Here is a 14,913-nt window from a genome sequence, read left to right as displayed (position 1 = left end):
ATTGTTGCTCCACGGTGGTATAAATAATTGTAGTTTCCGAAGTGAACGCCCCATCGGGTATTTAGGGCGTTTTTTGAGATGTGTGATCGCACAAGTGACAAATGCCGTTTTTCCTCCCTTAATCGGTATAATTTACACCGTACGAGTAAAAATACTTCCAATTTTGGCGTTTGTAATTTTTTGCCCAGCTAAAAGTGTGCACTCGTGCATTGTAATCCACCTTAATAAATATACATATATGCCATTAAATTTGTACACAATTACAGAAGGTGGTGCGCTGTCGAGTATATTCAATACACACAATATAATATAATCGTAACGAGGTACAAGTGTAAACCCCATTAGAAAACTGTACGTAATTGGTTTTCGAAAAGCGTTCTCGGTGTGGTCGTCGCCGCGCGTCTCGGGAAATAAGCGACTCTTGGCCGGAGGGGGTTATAAATAGTATACTTCACGAAGGTTTCCACTGCGAGCTTTTACGCTTTTGCCGCCGCTATGCTGGTTTCATTCAAGAAAACCAGCCGGTTTTATTTTCATTTTAACTTTGCCACTTATACGACCGACCGCGGCTCGTTCGCTTGACGTTGTGTACGTCTAGGTTGTTATTTTTTTTTTTTATTTGGTAACCATAAGTATTCAAGATTTTTACACGGCAATGTTAAATTTTATCCCACCGAGCGAGCTGTACACTCACATTGATTGTAAAACAATCGGTCAGTCGCGGAGACTTGTTTATCTATCGCCGAGAGATAAGATAGCAATTGTTTATTATCTTTTTGCAAAAAATGTGTATATATATATATATATATATATATATATATATATTACCTCAACTTATGTGACTACAGTACATTTTCGCGCTTGAGCTTTAAATTGAAAAAAATTTTAATTAAGATTTCACATGGGTCGTAGGCACACGTGTAACAAGTCTCAACGATCGGATTGCGTGACTCGGGCACCGGCGATATTTCACTAGAGTGTTAACAATTCTAAATTGATATAGAGACCGGTACACTTGCACCTATACGTGCATATACTACTTGTTGGACGGCACATCAATATTCCTCAAGGAACTATGACGCGAGTATCGCTATTTTTTCGATTGCCCGTCCATTGAAGGTAAAATCGGTAACAAAGTGTGATGCATATGCTGCTAAAGTTGTTTAAATTATTTTTTGAGAGAATTTTCAAACTTGTTTTTTTCGTTATTATTAACGTGGCTCTCCTGTGTCAAAGCTAACGATCAATAGATCGGTAAAACGAAAGGACCCAAAAATCGTTGAGTCAGGGCGCATTATATGTTGGAGCAAGCCAGTAGCTTCTCTAAAGTTCTCCCTACAAAAATACCGGACAATATGAGAAAAAAATCGGCCCTTAACTCGTACATTTTTAACATTTAATACAAAACTGGTAACAGGTACTTTCTCGTCTCTGTTTCTCTATACATCTCCGAAAAATGTATGCATCTCGCGAGACTGGTGGTTGTGCTAGCGAGTGGATAACGATAGGAAGGGGAGGCAGGTTCAACCTAAAGTTCCTCTGGCCTATCCTGTTTTAGTTTATTTTCACCACCGATAATACCTACCTATAAGCGCACAGTCACCTTGTTTTCCAAATCGTGCGGAGGATGAGGAAGGACACGTATACAATGAAACATCGGTGAATTGAAATTCTGCCCCGCGAATAAAGCTCGAAATCCAGCTCGGGAAATTTCACGCTCCCTTGGCCCACCGATTTCCTGGTGAATAGTTTTCGTCCTCTTTATCCACGACCGCATCGTTTGTCCCTATATTGGCATTCGTCCCACGTATGTGCCTACACGCCATACGCAAGTTTGGGGGGGAAGAGATACACAAAGTAGGTATCCGAGGAGACGGAAAATCCTGGCGTCTTGGCCCATGTAATGTAACCTTATGTGTGCACAATAGACTCAGAGATGAGAGTGCTGTTTTACATGTACCATTCCCAAGATATTATTGTTGTTTTTTTTTTTAACAGTAGTTGACATAAATAAGTAACGCTGGATAAATTAATCGAGTGCCGGTTCAACTGTCGCAAGCTCGAACGAGATAAAAGTTGCAGACGATCGAGTTGAAATAAAAAAAAAAAACACGAGAGGTAAACAAGTGGCCAACCCAAACTCGATCCCGCCCCGAGTAAACTCGCCAAGGTCGGCCCCTCCAGATAAGACATAGCCAGCCTATACAGCTAGCTACCCTCCCCGAAAAAAAAAAAAAAAAAAAAAAAAAAGTGGCGTAGTAAAGCCGCCGCGTCATGCACGCACACCCTCGCACTTGTTACGGAGTACCATATACCTTATATTGATCGGTAGAGCGCGAGCATGAGATACATGAGCGCGTGTGCCATGCACGCTTGGATATATGTATAGTATAGTATATTATCGCAGGGACGTATTTTATCTATGGAGTTTTTTTTTTTCCTCACAGACGGAGGAAAAAAAGTGTTTTTTTTTTGTCCACCTCCTTTCGACGATTTTGGGAGAAGCTGGGTCAGGGGACCTTGAATTATTCAGGAAGGACGAAGAGCATGCAATTCTCAACATCGGGGAGAGAGAGGTGGTGCATATTACATTTTGCATTCCCGATACAGTATATTGATGCCGATTCGGCACTCGTGTACACACACACACACACACACACACACATAGGCAATGGCTTTCAAGAGTTTTATACGTATGGGGTGAGGAAAGCTTACGACGAGAATCATTATAGGTATATGCATCTCTATCTCAGGAAAGGGATGTTTAAAGCTGATTTGAAAAAGACGAATTTTGAATAAAAAATGATTAACGTATACGATCGGTTTCGCTCGAGTTTGTCGCAACACGTGCCCAAAACCACACGATCGGTTAATCGGTATGCATATATAGTATATTTATATATGCAGCTGTTGAGCTTGCAAAAGCTCCGTAAACTCCGAGTACACTCCAGCTCGGTATACTTGAAAATGCAACACATGCTGGCGCTGAACGTATAAGCAAAGGGCTGCCGTTGTCGAAAAGAGGGGATTCGCGGAGGCCGCGGAGATGAATCGGACGGTGAGTCATCATGTAGGTACCGGTGCATCGGTGGATTTCGCTAATACCGGAGCATTGAAAATACGACGACGACAACGGGAAGTATAGGTATCGTTGCGTGCGAGGGGTACATCAATGTGTGTAATTAAAACACATACACCCAACGCTTTCCCAGCTCCCCACGGACCGAAGTCAACTAATTTAATTAATTAATCCATGGACAATCGATAGCGTGCCGTTGTTTTTTCCCAAAAAAAATCATCGGTCGCAATTAAACGAGATGAAAATATAAATGATTATGTATATATTGAAGGAGCAAAGCGACACTCTCTGCGTCCCTCGCACAAGACGGGGGAAGAAAAAATAAACAAGCCCGTCGACGCACCTCTCAACCTTATACGCGTAGCGCCTGATAAAAAAAAGCTCTCCACTCTTTTGCGCCGCCCAATGTGTATATACGTGCGGAGTCCTGATGGACGGAGGATAGCAGTTGCATTATCCTCGAGTAATCACGGGGACAAAGCGGGCGCCAAGGGCCGAGCAGAGGACGAGACAAAAGGGACCACGAGAACACGCACAGAGAGGCTCGATGGGTGGCTGTATAATATATGGATAGGTTGAAGAGAACCAGCCGCGTGTGCAGTGAGCTGTAAGAGAAAGAGAGGTACAATCGAGGGGACGTTTTTTTTTTTTTTTTTCATATATAGTGTTCGCGGGTTGACTGCGGAGGGAATAAATAAGTGATGAAGCTAAATACGTAATAAGATGCGCGTCTGAGAGAGAACAGCAGCTGACGGCCCGGCCGGTGTGTGTATACGACATGGATGGATGGATAAGGGGTTAAAAGGGCCGATTAGTTGCTCGTTAATCAGTTCGATGATTCGATCGTTTTGTTTATAGGTGCTAACGTGCGCGTGTGTGTATTTAGTTATATAGCGTTGAGTCGGCCGATGGATATAATATCGGCTCCAAGGGTATCGACGTATACGTATACGAAGAGCAAAGCGAGGAGTACTTACATACGCGTGGGGCAAAATTTATTTTTAGACGCGTTGAAAAAGAGAGATAGGAGAGGAGGAGGGCTTATCAATCTTGGCGTTTATATTTGGGCGGTGATGGAAGTTGACGGTATATAACCGCGTGGGCGTGCTCGAGTACACGTGTGAGGTGCGCGTCAACAAACAATGATGGTCCGTGCATTTTTTTTTGTTTTTCAACTGCTCGATTGATTCTTTAGGCGGTGGAGGACATGGCTTTTCTTTATTATTATCATGTAACATGATGGGTGTAAACACATCTGGTTCCATCATATAGGTACTCTTTGTAAAATGAAGCAACCGATCAGTTAAAAACTTCATCATTGCCACTTTCAGGATCGATTGTGTCGGGGATCCAATTGTCAAAACCGCCGATTCGACATCGATCGGCGCGTGTACTCGATACAGGACAAATAGAAACGGGAAGACAAATGGAGCACGCACGTAAGCTTTTACCCCCCCTTCTCCGCACGTGTGGTCGCGCCTGTGAAAAAATAATGAACGTCGATCGGTAAGCGGAAGCGAACCCGGAGGGTCGTGGGCAGTTTTTCTCCGGTTACCACTGGGCCCTGTTCACCGCACCTGCCAAATACGACTCCGATCGATCTGGTATTTTTTTTTTAAGTATCACCGAGCGATCCAATTCTTTGAATCAAAGAAAAATTTCTTCACCCTCATTCCGTTAAATATTTTCTTATAAGTAAAAAAATATAATAATTAAACAAAAATATTTAACGGAATGAGGGTAAAGAAATGTTCTTTGATTCAAAGAATCGGGTCGCTCAGCCAAGGCACGAAAAAAAAAAAAAATAATAATAATTTCAAACAACTCCCAAGGTGAGAATTGCACGACATTGCCACAGAAACTTCAGCCTTCATATAAACGACGGGAGAGTAAAATTCCAGGATCGATCTGATTAGCGCTCAAACGGAGCCGAGGAAAATACGAGCCATCCCTCGGTTATACCCACTCCCCCTTGGTTACCCTCGCGCAAACCTTTCGGGAGCTACGTAATCATCATGTATATGTATGTCTTCCAAAGACACACTCGCTATAGTTTCGTCGTCGCGCAATATAAGCACACGCATGGCGATCGAGAAAGCAAAAAACCACAATGAGAGGGAGAGAGAAAAAAAAAAGAATTAAAAGAAAAACTCCTCCCTTCTTGCTCTGCAGGATGTGTGTGTGTATATATACAATAAAAACAAAGTGCGCGGGCGCGTGCGACTGCGCCCATCCGAGCTTCTTCTTTCCACCCCCCTCGATATCTCGGTGTGCCGGTGTAGCACGATCGCGTGCCGGTTTTGTTGCGTGTATTCCACATCAGGGGGGTGAGCGCGCGCGTGTGTAAAAGCCCTCGTCTTTATAGGTATACGAGGAAATCCGCAAAAAATATCCCGTTTTTGTCCCCCATTTTAATGAAAAATAACATTTTCTTTGAAGCACACCCTCTACATAGGGCTCATTTTATTCGCGATGTCATGTACATTTTCAACACGGATTTTCAGTGAGGGTGACAATGCTATTATTATTTCTATATAAACATAATTTTAACATGTAAATCGTGGAAATAAAACAATGTCACTCTCCGTGTTGAAAAATGTTTTCCTCGTAGTACGTGACAACAACAAAATATTTTGTGCTTAACAATGTGCTTTTTTTATTAAAATGGGGAACAATTTTGTGGGATAACTTTTGATATATTTTGTAAAGGATGTACACTTTTCCAAGAATAGCTAATCAAGTTCAAACACGCATCGCCCGCCTAACTAAACCACTGTTCCTCCAAAAATGCGCCCATAGAGAGTTGACTTAGTTTACCCGCTGAAATTTAGACTTGTATAATTTTTCCCTTTTCCATCACCGCGTAGGCGTGGTTGTAAGTACTTTTTTTTCCAACTAAAAACCCATTGCTAGTCCCAAGGGGAGTCGAGCTCTACCACGCGCCTATCAATCTCTATGAGCTCTAATAAGAGATTCTACGATTCGGCATCCTTCAAATCGAAGTCACGAATGTCCTCACTTGCATCTGCACGTGTAACTTGAATGACGGTAAACTTGGGTACAACTTTTGCGTGATAGGTGCACATTTCAGGGAGAACCAAAGAAAAGAGAAAAAAAAAGAACCCCAACAATTTTCATTCTCGGTGCGGCTATTTAATCCGCCTTGATATGCATGCTAATATCGGCAGTACGATTTACATAATGCCGTTCACCGCGTGCATGCACACACGTACATACGCGACATCGCCGATCGATCGTCTCTGAATAGAAAAAAAAATATATATATATATCCTGCAACGTAACGAGAATAAGGGATTCGCACTGACGTTAAGACAGTAATCCCCGAAAAACACTGTGCTGATATGAAAAAAAAAGTCACCCCTCCCCCCCTACACCTCCCGACATGGAAAAAGAGCTACACCAGTGCAGTGCATATATATGTACACAAAGGGAACTAGAGGGTGGGTCGCGGTGACGCGTACACACGGACGTCAGTGGGGGTGGAGTGGTGGCGTTGGAGCCCGTATATGTATACAACAACACACACACACGTAGGGGTGTAGAACGGGCGTCTCGACGCCCTTAGCGCAACCTACACACGCTCGGCCGAGGAGAGAGAGAGAGAGAGAGAGAGCAGCAACCGGGGAAGAAACGAACAGAAGGTTGCCGCGAGCGGTGCGTGCCGCGCCGGCCAGCCCATCATCCGTATCATACGTATAATACGCACTGCTGTCATTACATCGCGCACGAGTACATCAAGTCGGTCATTTTTCTTCAAAATTGAAATATATATAAAAAAAAAAAAAAAAGTGCAATATGCCATGATCGACCATTTTGACAACCCCTGTGGGTGATCCTCGAGGGTGTACATGCCGTGAGGGTGTAGTGCGCGATAAGCTCCGGTTGTGGTGATTGTGTTGCACGAGTGCCCCGTGTGTGTGTGTGTAGTGTGATTCGTTCCGATCCTTAAAGAAGAGGTTGGCAGGGGCGCAGCGCCGCGATGGTTACCGACAACCAGACCACCAGCCAGGTACACCCTCGCTCTACAAATTATCTTACAAAGTCGAAAAACCCCTCGATTGTCGTGCCGATAGATCTGTTTGTTTGTTTTTCTTTTTTTTTTCTCCTCCAATCTCACCGTCGCGTTTCACGCGTACACCTCGAGTGGTTCACAGCACCGGAGGGTCGTGAGAGCTTTTTTTCCCCTCCCCCTTCGTGTCTGTCCACATTTGTGCACACAGGGGGGCTTTCTTCCTCCTCCACTTGGTGAAGGGGGGGGGAGTTGAAAAAAGGAGAGTCGGCGCCGGAGAGAAACATGATTATCTTTCTCGTGGGCTCATCGCGTTCTTCTTACGTCAAGGGAGGGACCGATCGTCCTGGCTTCCCCAAACGAAAACGCGATGAAAAAAAAAAAAAAAAAAACAAAAAAACAACGAGAGTCAACGCGTCATCTTGATCTTCCGATCAATCGATTCTTCCACCTCCATTATTTACCCTCCCGTGGCCTTAGGACCTCCAAATGGATACGTACAGCGCTCGAAATGATTTACCCGCAAGCTCCCCTGCTCCCGTCGGTTACCTGCATACTAAAGGCTGTGGACGATGCATGTTGTACTTGTGTTTGTTGTACCCTGTGGGATTCCATATAATGATAACACCAACAACAACGGAGAGTCGATCGCAAGTGTATACGTGGTATCATACACCGGCTGTGGGAAATATGTACAAGTGCTCCCTGTGCTGTGTGTGTAGGCGTATACATATATATCATGTACAGCACAGCCGGCGGATCGAATTCAGCCTCGGCGCCGTCGAGGGGCTCCACTGACGCGCTCCAGCTCCCTCTTTCTCTCTCGCGGTCTTTCAGGGGTGTGGAACCTACTCGAGGGTGGAATATATGTACATGGTACACTAGAGAAAGAGAGAGATAAATACGTGTACACGTGTGTACGTGTGTGGGCGTCAGTGTCGAGGGGAGGGAAAAAATATCCAGGGGGTGGCCAGGAGATGCCGGCTCGTGACTCGTTTTCGCCAAGGTGGACATCGAAGTGGAACAACAGCGATGGCTTTTTTTTAATTTTATTTTATTTTTACCAGGGACGACGTTTGTTTCTGGACGTAATTTCCCCACGCGACAAAGGTACATCCACGCGAAAGTTGAGTTGAATGTCATATTTTGGACGATGATATACTGTTGAAAAATAATAAACTACATCTTTATCAATTACTTTTTTTTTTTTTTTTTTTTTTTTTTTTTTTTTTTTTTTTTTTTCCTATTCCCCTAGAAGAAAGGGATACCAGATTCGTACGCGCAACAAATATGTGGGTATCGATCACGAGTGAGCGACCGCATATTTTCATATACACGTACACCCCCTTAAAGATAAAATGAAGGTTCGACGAGTGACATGCGAGTGTTGTCATTTTTGTTGTGCAATCTTTTTTTTTTTTGGGGGGGGGGGAAATTATACTCTAAAAAAAAATTGTTTTCTTTTTTTCTTTCTCCTCTTTCCGAGTTTAAGTAAACCCACATTGATCTACAATGTACATAAAGAACCTCAGCCAAGTTGGATTCCTCGTGAACCCCGTACGGAATACATCATGCATGTTATCCGGTTGGTTTGCCATCTTTGAATTCGCAACGTTTTTGCTTCCGTGATTTTGTTTGTGAAAAAACATCGGCAGCTCCAGTAGACCCGGTAAAACCCCAGTCTCCGGTGCGTATGAAAAATACACGCAGCAAGTAGACAACTGCCAAAAAAAAAAAAAAAAAAAAAAAAATAGTCCAAAAGGAGCACGCGCGCGTGTGCTCGATTGTGTAATAGTCACTACGGATAAAAACACATATATGTGTGTGTACATGTACATGATGGAGGAGAGGCGAAATATGCGCCGACTTGGCACGAGTAGCGCGTTGTTCCTTGTTTTGGTCTAGTTCGTCGGGACCGGGTGGACGATTCGACGCCACTCCTCCACACACCGCCATGGCCTCCTTCGTTTTTTGTTTCCCTTCATCCCCCTTGGCTACTGCTCTTGGCTGGGATGAAAATTTTTTTCCTTCTCTCTCTCTCTCTCTCCTCCATCTGTTTCTTCACTGCTAGCTTGTAAGTATATACGTCATGCTGCAAGCGACATACTTTTCGCGCTTGCTCGAGAGGCTGGATGGGGTATCGGAGAGGGGACTCTCTATTTTCTTCCAGGGGGTGGGTTTATCTTCCCTATGGGGTAAGAAACAACGCGAGGAGGGGCGGCAGCCGATGGACAAACACGGTAATCAAGATGCCGGCACTGTCTACGTAGAGGCAAGCTTGAACGGACTCATCCCCCCCCCCCCCCGTTGTAGGCGTAACTCATTTTCTTGATGGGTCATTTTCATCCGATCGATCGAGCGTGTATTATGTACGTGGGTGCGCATTTTTAATTACTCTTTTTCTCGAGGGTCCATTACTTTTCGAAGGTTTACGGTGCGCTTGAACGATATACGTATGTGTTTGTACAAGAGTGGCGTATGATTTATTGCCACATGCAGAGAGACCGATTGCCAGGTCTATTAACACTCGTAGGAAATTTATGAGCACGAAAACAAACGTTACTTAAGGTTTGGTTGAAAAAACAAAAAAAAAAATAAACAATTTATTTTCAATTCTGTCCTACGTCTTGTAATCGTACAAGTTTTTTTTACGCTTTTACGCTTCAATGACAACCGATGCTGTCCGATACGATCGATGAAAGACGGAGTAAACTGATAACAAAGCACACGGGGCAAAAGGGTAAACATTATTTTGGAAAAGTAAAATTTTCTTTCATTTGACGTTTTTGCGAGTCTTGCCTGCGTAAACGCCGATAACGATAGTGTTCAAGGGCCGTTTGGGTAAATGTTATATCGGGATTTATCGCCAAGAGGTACTCCACGCGAACGTCAAGTGTTTTCGCGTGGCTATCTGATCACGTACACTTTTGGCGCGATTGTCTTATAAATTTGCAACAACTAATATCTAATCATAATTGTTTTTTAATTGCGTCGCGTTTAGTTGGAAACTGAACGAAAAATTTTTCCATACAAAAAACAGAAAACAAATATTCAAGTATGGTTTGATGCTTTTGAAATTACAAATGGCACTATGTATTGACTAGAAAATATTCCCAGAGCAAATGTCTGCAAACAAAACAAAATTTATGCGAAACACTTTGTCTTGCATGTGACTATTTAAATAACAGAATTCAATTATTATTCTAATTAACAAACTTATGTGCTACAAAGCACTTTTTTAACCATTTTGAAACTGTTTTCGATATTTATTATATTATAACAACACTATAGATGGAATCAGTCAATGCAAACAAGTGTATTTTTGGAAGATCTATAACTTTTTTATCAATCATTTCGTCTAAAAATGTAATGTACAAAAATAAGATGGTGTAAAACGATTTTTGACGATTAAATCGTTAAGAAGGTACTTTACAGACAAACTTGCTTTACAAAAAAGTTTCATTTTAATGGGCTTCACTACTTTTGTATTTAACACTTTGTTGTAGGATTTAAATTTATTTCTGTAAGTGGCAAAAAACGGGTTTTTCTCGTTGTTTTCGTGCATAAATTTTGCCTTACAGAGCAACACGTATTATAGAAAAAAGTTATATTTTATCGTGATCTACAACTTTGGATAACAATTGTTGGTCAAAAAATTTGATAACATACATACATCCACAAATACACCACATGACCAACTCAGATAGCCCTCATGCTAAGTTAAAAATTTGTTTTACACTAAAAATAGACGATTTATAAGTGGCTACACTTTTTGCTCCGACAAAATTACAGGGCCCCTAAAAATGAAACAACACCGTCAACTCGCGTGCCTCGATTTCGTCCCACAAAACGCCCCAATGCCATAATGTCCACATGTTAAACATCGTTCCAATCCTTCTGGGCATTGTTCTTGTACACACACGCGTCGGGATCAAACTCGCGAGCCTGGGCCGATGGTTTCCTGACCATCTCGTCGACGAAGAACAGGTCCTTCAACCTGCCCACGTTGAACTCGTTGAGAAGAACGTCCCTTTCCTCGTCCGTTGGCACCACATTGGCTATGTGTTTCACGTAGTCCTCGGCCGGGCAAAACTCCCCGCAAGCGCCGACCCTCACGGCTATCGTTTTGTCCTCGATCGGGCTGTACACTAGAAACTACAAACCTGATCTGCCGATTGTTTCAAAGAGAAAACATATGAATAACACAAACAGTTACCCTCACGAAAACCCGATTATTGCGGGAGTCCCGGAGCTTCTCGAGTACGATGGTCGTGCCAAAGTCAACGTGATCGTGATCGCCGACATCCAACGCCTTGAAAAACCCATACAGGGTCATGTCGTGTCCGCTGTAGAGGTATATCTTTCGTGGATTGGTCAAGCTCCCGTTCAAGTTCATGTTCTCCAGGGTGGTCCTCACCAAGGGGCCGCCGTCGAGTCTCCTTTGCCTGATCGTGTGGGCCTTTGACCGCATCACCTCGGCGTAGGCGCTCCTGTGCTCCCTTTTGACCTCCTCGGTGTACCACTCCGGCAACGGCAGGCCTAATTTTTCCTACGAGAAGCCAATAAACGGTCTCCACCAAATGCCCCTTTCGTGCTCAAACCGAGTGCGCGTGTGTTTTGACTCACGTTGATTTGAAGCAGATTGAACATACCGATCACCGGGTTTGGACAGTGATACGACACGAGCATGTTCGTCTTGTTCCTCATCAAGTCGAATACGCCCGAGTGCTTGGACACGGCTCTCACATACTCTGGCCCTCTTCGCACTTGTTGAAGCATCTGGTCGCACCTGCGTGTTGTATAATCAACGTTTATTTATCGAGTAGAGTATATACGTCAACCGATTTACTCCATTTTTGTAATTTTCGAGAAAAACGGCTTTAACGATTGAAAAGCTGCTTTTCGACAGTGCAGAAACTGCGCGTTTCTTGCTGTGACTAAAGTTAAGCACTAACACAATACTTTAATATTGTCGCTTTTGGAGAGTTATTCGGTTAGGCCGGGAACATAGAACTTATTAGATTATTCGTGAATATTCAGCAAAAGGGTGTATTTAACCAAAAGGACATGTATGCCATGCCTGCTTGCCAATTAGTTGTCATCGAGTAGTACATTTTTATTACTTAAACAGAGCATTGCGGTACTTTGTGCAGTTATAGCAACATAACAATGATCCCAACCAAAAGTAACATGATTAGTTCTTTTTTTTCCGTTTAAAATTGACATTGAAAAATTTGAATCGAGTTCATTTTTGTAGGAAACAAGACTTGGACTACAATTGCAGGGATTTTAACTAAAGTAAGTTAGCGTTAGGTGACGAATTTTGATATCTGCAAGAGGTGAACGCTCTCCTACGGCATAGGCCCGACATCAGTGCCTATATTTTACACCCCTGTATAAATTTTTCTAAAGTGTGGATATTGGAGTCCAATATAATACACATTACCCTTATATATCCTTGTATATTGCAGTAAAAAGTTTCTCGCTCTCTCTCTCTTAGAACAGCCAAAATGTGACGTAAGTTGCACATACCGTACGTATGCATACTATACGAAGGACTTTGATTATTTATCCGTAAAAGCCACATACTTACGCTGAAAATTACTAAGTACGGTATTCTTCCATGATTTCCGCACCTTAAATCAACAATTTCTGCTGTAGCAACGAGTTTTTTTACATCACTTATTCAGTTGGCCCGGGAAAATGTAAGTTAATCCATGAAGAACCGATAACTCGAATTATTTTAAAAGTTTGACAAATCAGTTTTGACAAAAACACAGAGTTTTGACAAAAAAACAAAAGTAAAGACTTACTCTTTACTCTCGTAGGATTTCATGAGCACGTCGACCTCCCTGGGAGTGTAGCGAAACGGAAGGGGTATCCACTCCAAGTTTGGGTTCCAGACGAAACCCGGAGTTGGCGGGTAAAGCCCGGCCAGGACCAACTGGAGGGACGTTTTCGTCCGATCGTCCGCGCTCGAGTACGCGTACACCTCCTCCGAGACGTACTTCTCGCTCAAGTGGCCGTCGTACCGCTTCCGCAGCATCCGGCCCACGTTGTACATCTGCTCCTTACCCCTCTGGGACGCGCCAAGTTTTTTTTTTTTGAGAAAACAACGACAAGGCTGTATTCATCGGCTGGTGTATACTCACGTTGGTCAGCTGGCCGAATCCGTAGGGCTCGTACACCGATGCGTCGAGGTACGGGTACGAGGCGTACTCTATCGGCAAGCTCGTCCTCTCGCCGTGCCTGAAAAACTTGGAAACCAACGTCACCAGGTGAAATACGCGAGTCGATCCGAAACACACGCGCCCGCACTTACGGCCTGAACGAGGTCCAGTTTGAGCCCCCGTGGAACGGCGGAGCTCTCGTCCCTCTGGGCCACCGTGGCGCCGAACAAAAGACCAAGGCACACCACCGTCGTTACCATCGCGAGGCGCACTTTCCTAGGATACCTTCCCGAGTTGGCTCTCTATTTATACGCGATCGTCCGACGCGGCCAACGTAACGTGTAGGAAGAGATAAGAAAGTTAGAAAAAAAAAAAAAAAAAAAATGAGCGGTGTAGCGGTCAATTGGAAGCGGCCGTTTCTTTTGAATCGTCCTCGCGCGTGCTTGCAACGATCGGGTTTTTTCATTGGTTCAAGTGGCTTTGACTCTTTCGAAATTAGATAGAGTATAGTGTTGAAGCTATTGCGGTGCCGTCGGATTGAAGGACACGGTGATGTAATATACAGCGCGTGGCAGGGGCTGGATGATAATTGGAAGCATCCGAGACAAATGTGATTTGATTGATTTTTTTTTCTTTTTGTTTCGAGTTATCGCGTGTTTTCAGATTTAACGAGTTCGCGCGTGTCTTTTGGATTATTTTATTGGTTTCATCCGTAAAAATGGTCCGAGACGAAACAAGTGTACACAGCGAGTTGATATATTTATTGTTTACTATGTGTATATTCATTGGATAAACTGTGCCGTTTATACACTGAGAGATAAAAAATAATAAAAATTACTGTGCCAAAATGGTAATCTGGTGGCTAAGAACTTTTTACTTTGGCTAACCAAATTTTTACCATTTCATTGCTGGACAGTAATTTCTATTTTACATACAGTAAGTATTTTCACTGTACTTAAAACAAAAATTATTGTTCCAAACGATAAAGATCATTGTTTAAATAATAAAAAGTCTCTAGACGACCGAATAGTACCAGATTATCATTGTAGAACAGTAATTTTTATTATTTTTTTTCTCTCGGTATAAATACTTGATATAACAATGTACGAACAAAACAATACGTCATCGGCATAATAATAATGCACCATAAAATACTGTCAGATATTTTGAAAAGCAAAATTTTCTTGAACCTGCATATATATTTGTGTATGAAAAGAAAGCACTTTGGTATTTTTCTCGACCACCTATAATTATAATACCCCCTTCCGATCTAATGCTTGCAAACACTTGCACTGTAAACGCACTGGTAATGTTCGTCACGGAAGCGCTGGATTACTTACCGAGGGCACGGCAAACGTCCAAAGAAAAACGCCACGAGGGAGGAAAAATATTATTTTCAAAGATAGTACTAAATGGCACTTTTGGTCAAATGGTTCCAAATGAATTCGACGACTGTGAATAACTGACGCGAAAAAGGCACGAAAAATTTCACTCGCAAGAGATGGGTACCGTTCCCAACCATCAATCCCAAACGACTTCCTCGTCTCTGCTTTTATTGTCAAAGAGCGACACTCTTCTCATTGGTAGGATATGCACACACTTGTGTAAACGAAAAAGGCGCGCCTCCGTGCTCG

At 43.1% G+C, this 14,913-nt stretch overlaps 1 protein-coding gene across 1 annotated transcript; it reads right to left on the bottom strand.

The window, feature by feature from the left end:
• Positions 1 to 10,338: 10,338 nt before the first annotated feature.
• On the bottom strand, positions 10,339 to 13,539 carry LOC106645468 (venom acid phosphatase Acph-1-like). Its single transcript, XM_089596858.1, has 6 exons — positions 13,432 to 13,539; positions 13,262 to 13,366; positions 12,923 to 13,188; positions 11,736 to 11,898; positions 11,326 to 11,658; positions 10,339 to 11,264 (listed from the first exon to the last, which is right to left on the bottom strand). The coding sequence occupies exons 1-6, from the start codon at positions 13,537 to 13,539 to the stop codon at positions 10,986 to 10,988; spliced, it is 1,254 nt and encodes a 417-aa protein (XP_089452984.1). The 3' UTR covers positions 10,339 to 10,985.
• Positions 13,540 to 14,913: the final 1,374 nt, after the last annotated feature.

Source organism: Copidosoma floridanum, unplaced genomic scaffold (genome assembly GCF_036245765.1).
Source record: "Copidosoma floridanum isolate Cflo_tuat_1 unplaced genomic scaffold, Cflo_Japanese_pri ptg000030l, whole genome shotgun sequence".
Taxonomy (NCBI): domain Eukaryota; kingdom Metazoa; phylum Arthropoda; class Insecta; order Hymenoptera; family Encyrtidae; genus Copidosoma; species Copidosoma floridanum.
The sequence above is the reverse complement of the archived record's forward strand: the minus strand, read 5'-3'. Positions and strand labels throughout refer to the sequence as shown.

Excerpts from the sequence above, each read along its gene's own strand:
- LOC106645468 (XM_089596858.1), bottom strand. The coding sequence starts at position 13,539 with ATGGTAACGACGGTGGTGTGCCTTGGTCTTTTGTTCGGCGCCACGGTG. Across the intron at positions 11,659-11,735 it reads TCAATCTGCTTCAAATCAAC|GAAAAATTAGGCCTGCCGTT; the intron begins GTGAGTCAAAAC and ends GGCTTCTCGTAG. Across the intron at positions 11,265-11,325 it reads ATAATCGGGTTTTCGTGAGG|TTTCTAGTGTACAGCCCGAT; the intron begins GTAACTGTTTGT and ends TCAGGTTTGTAG.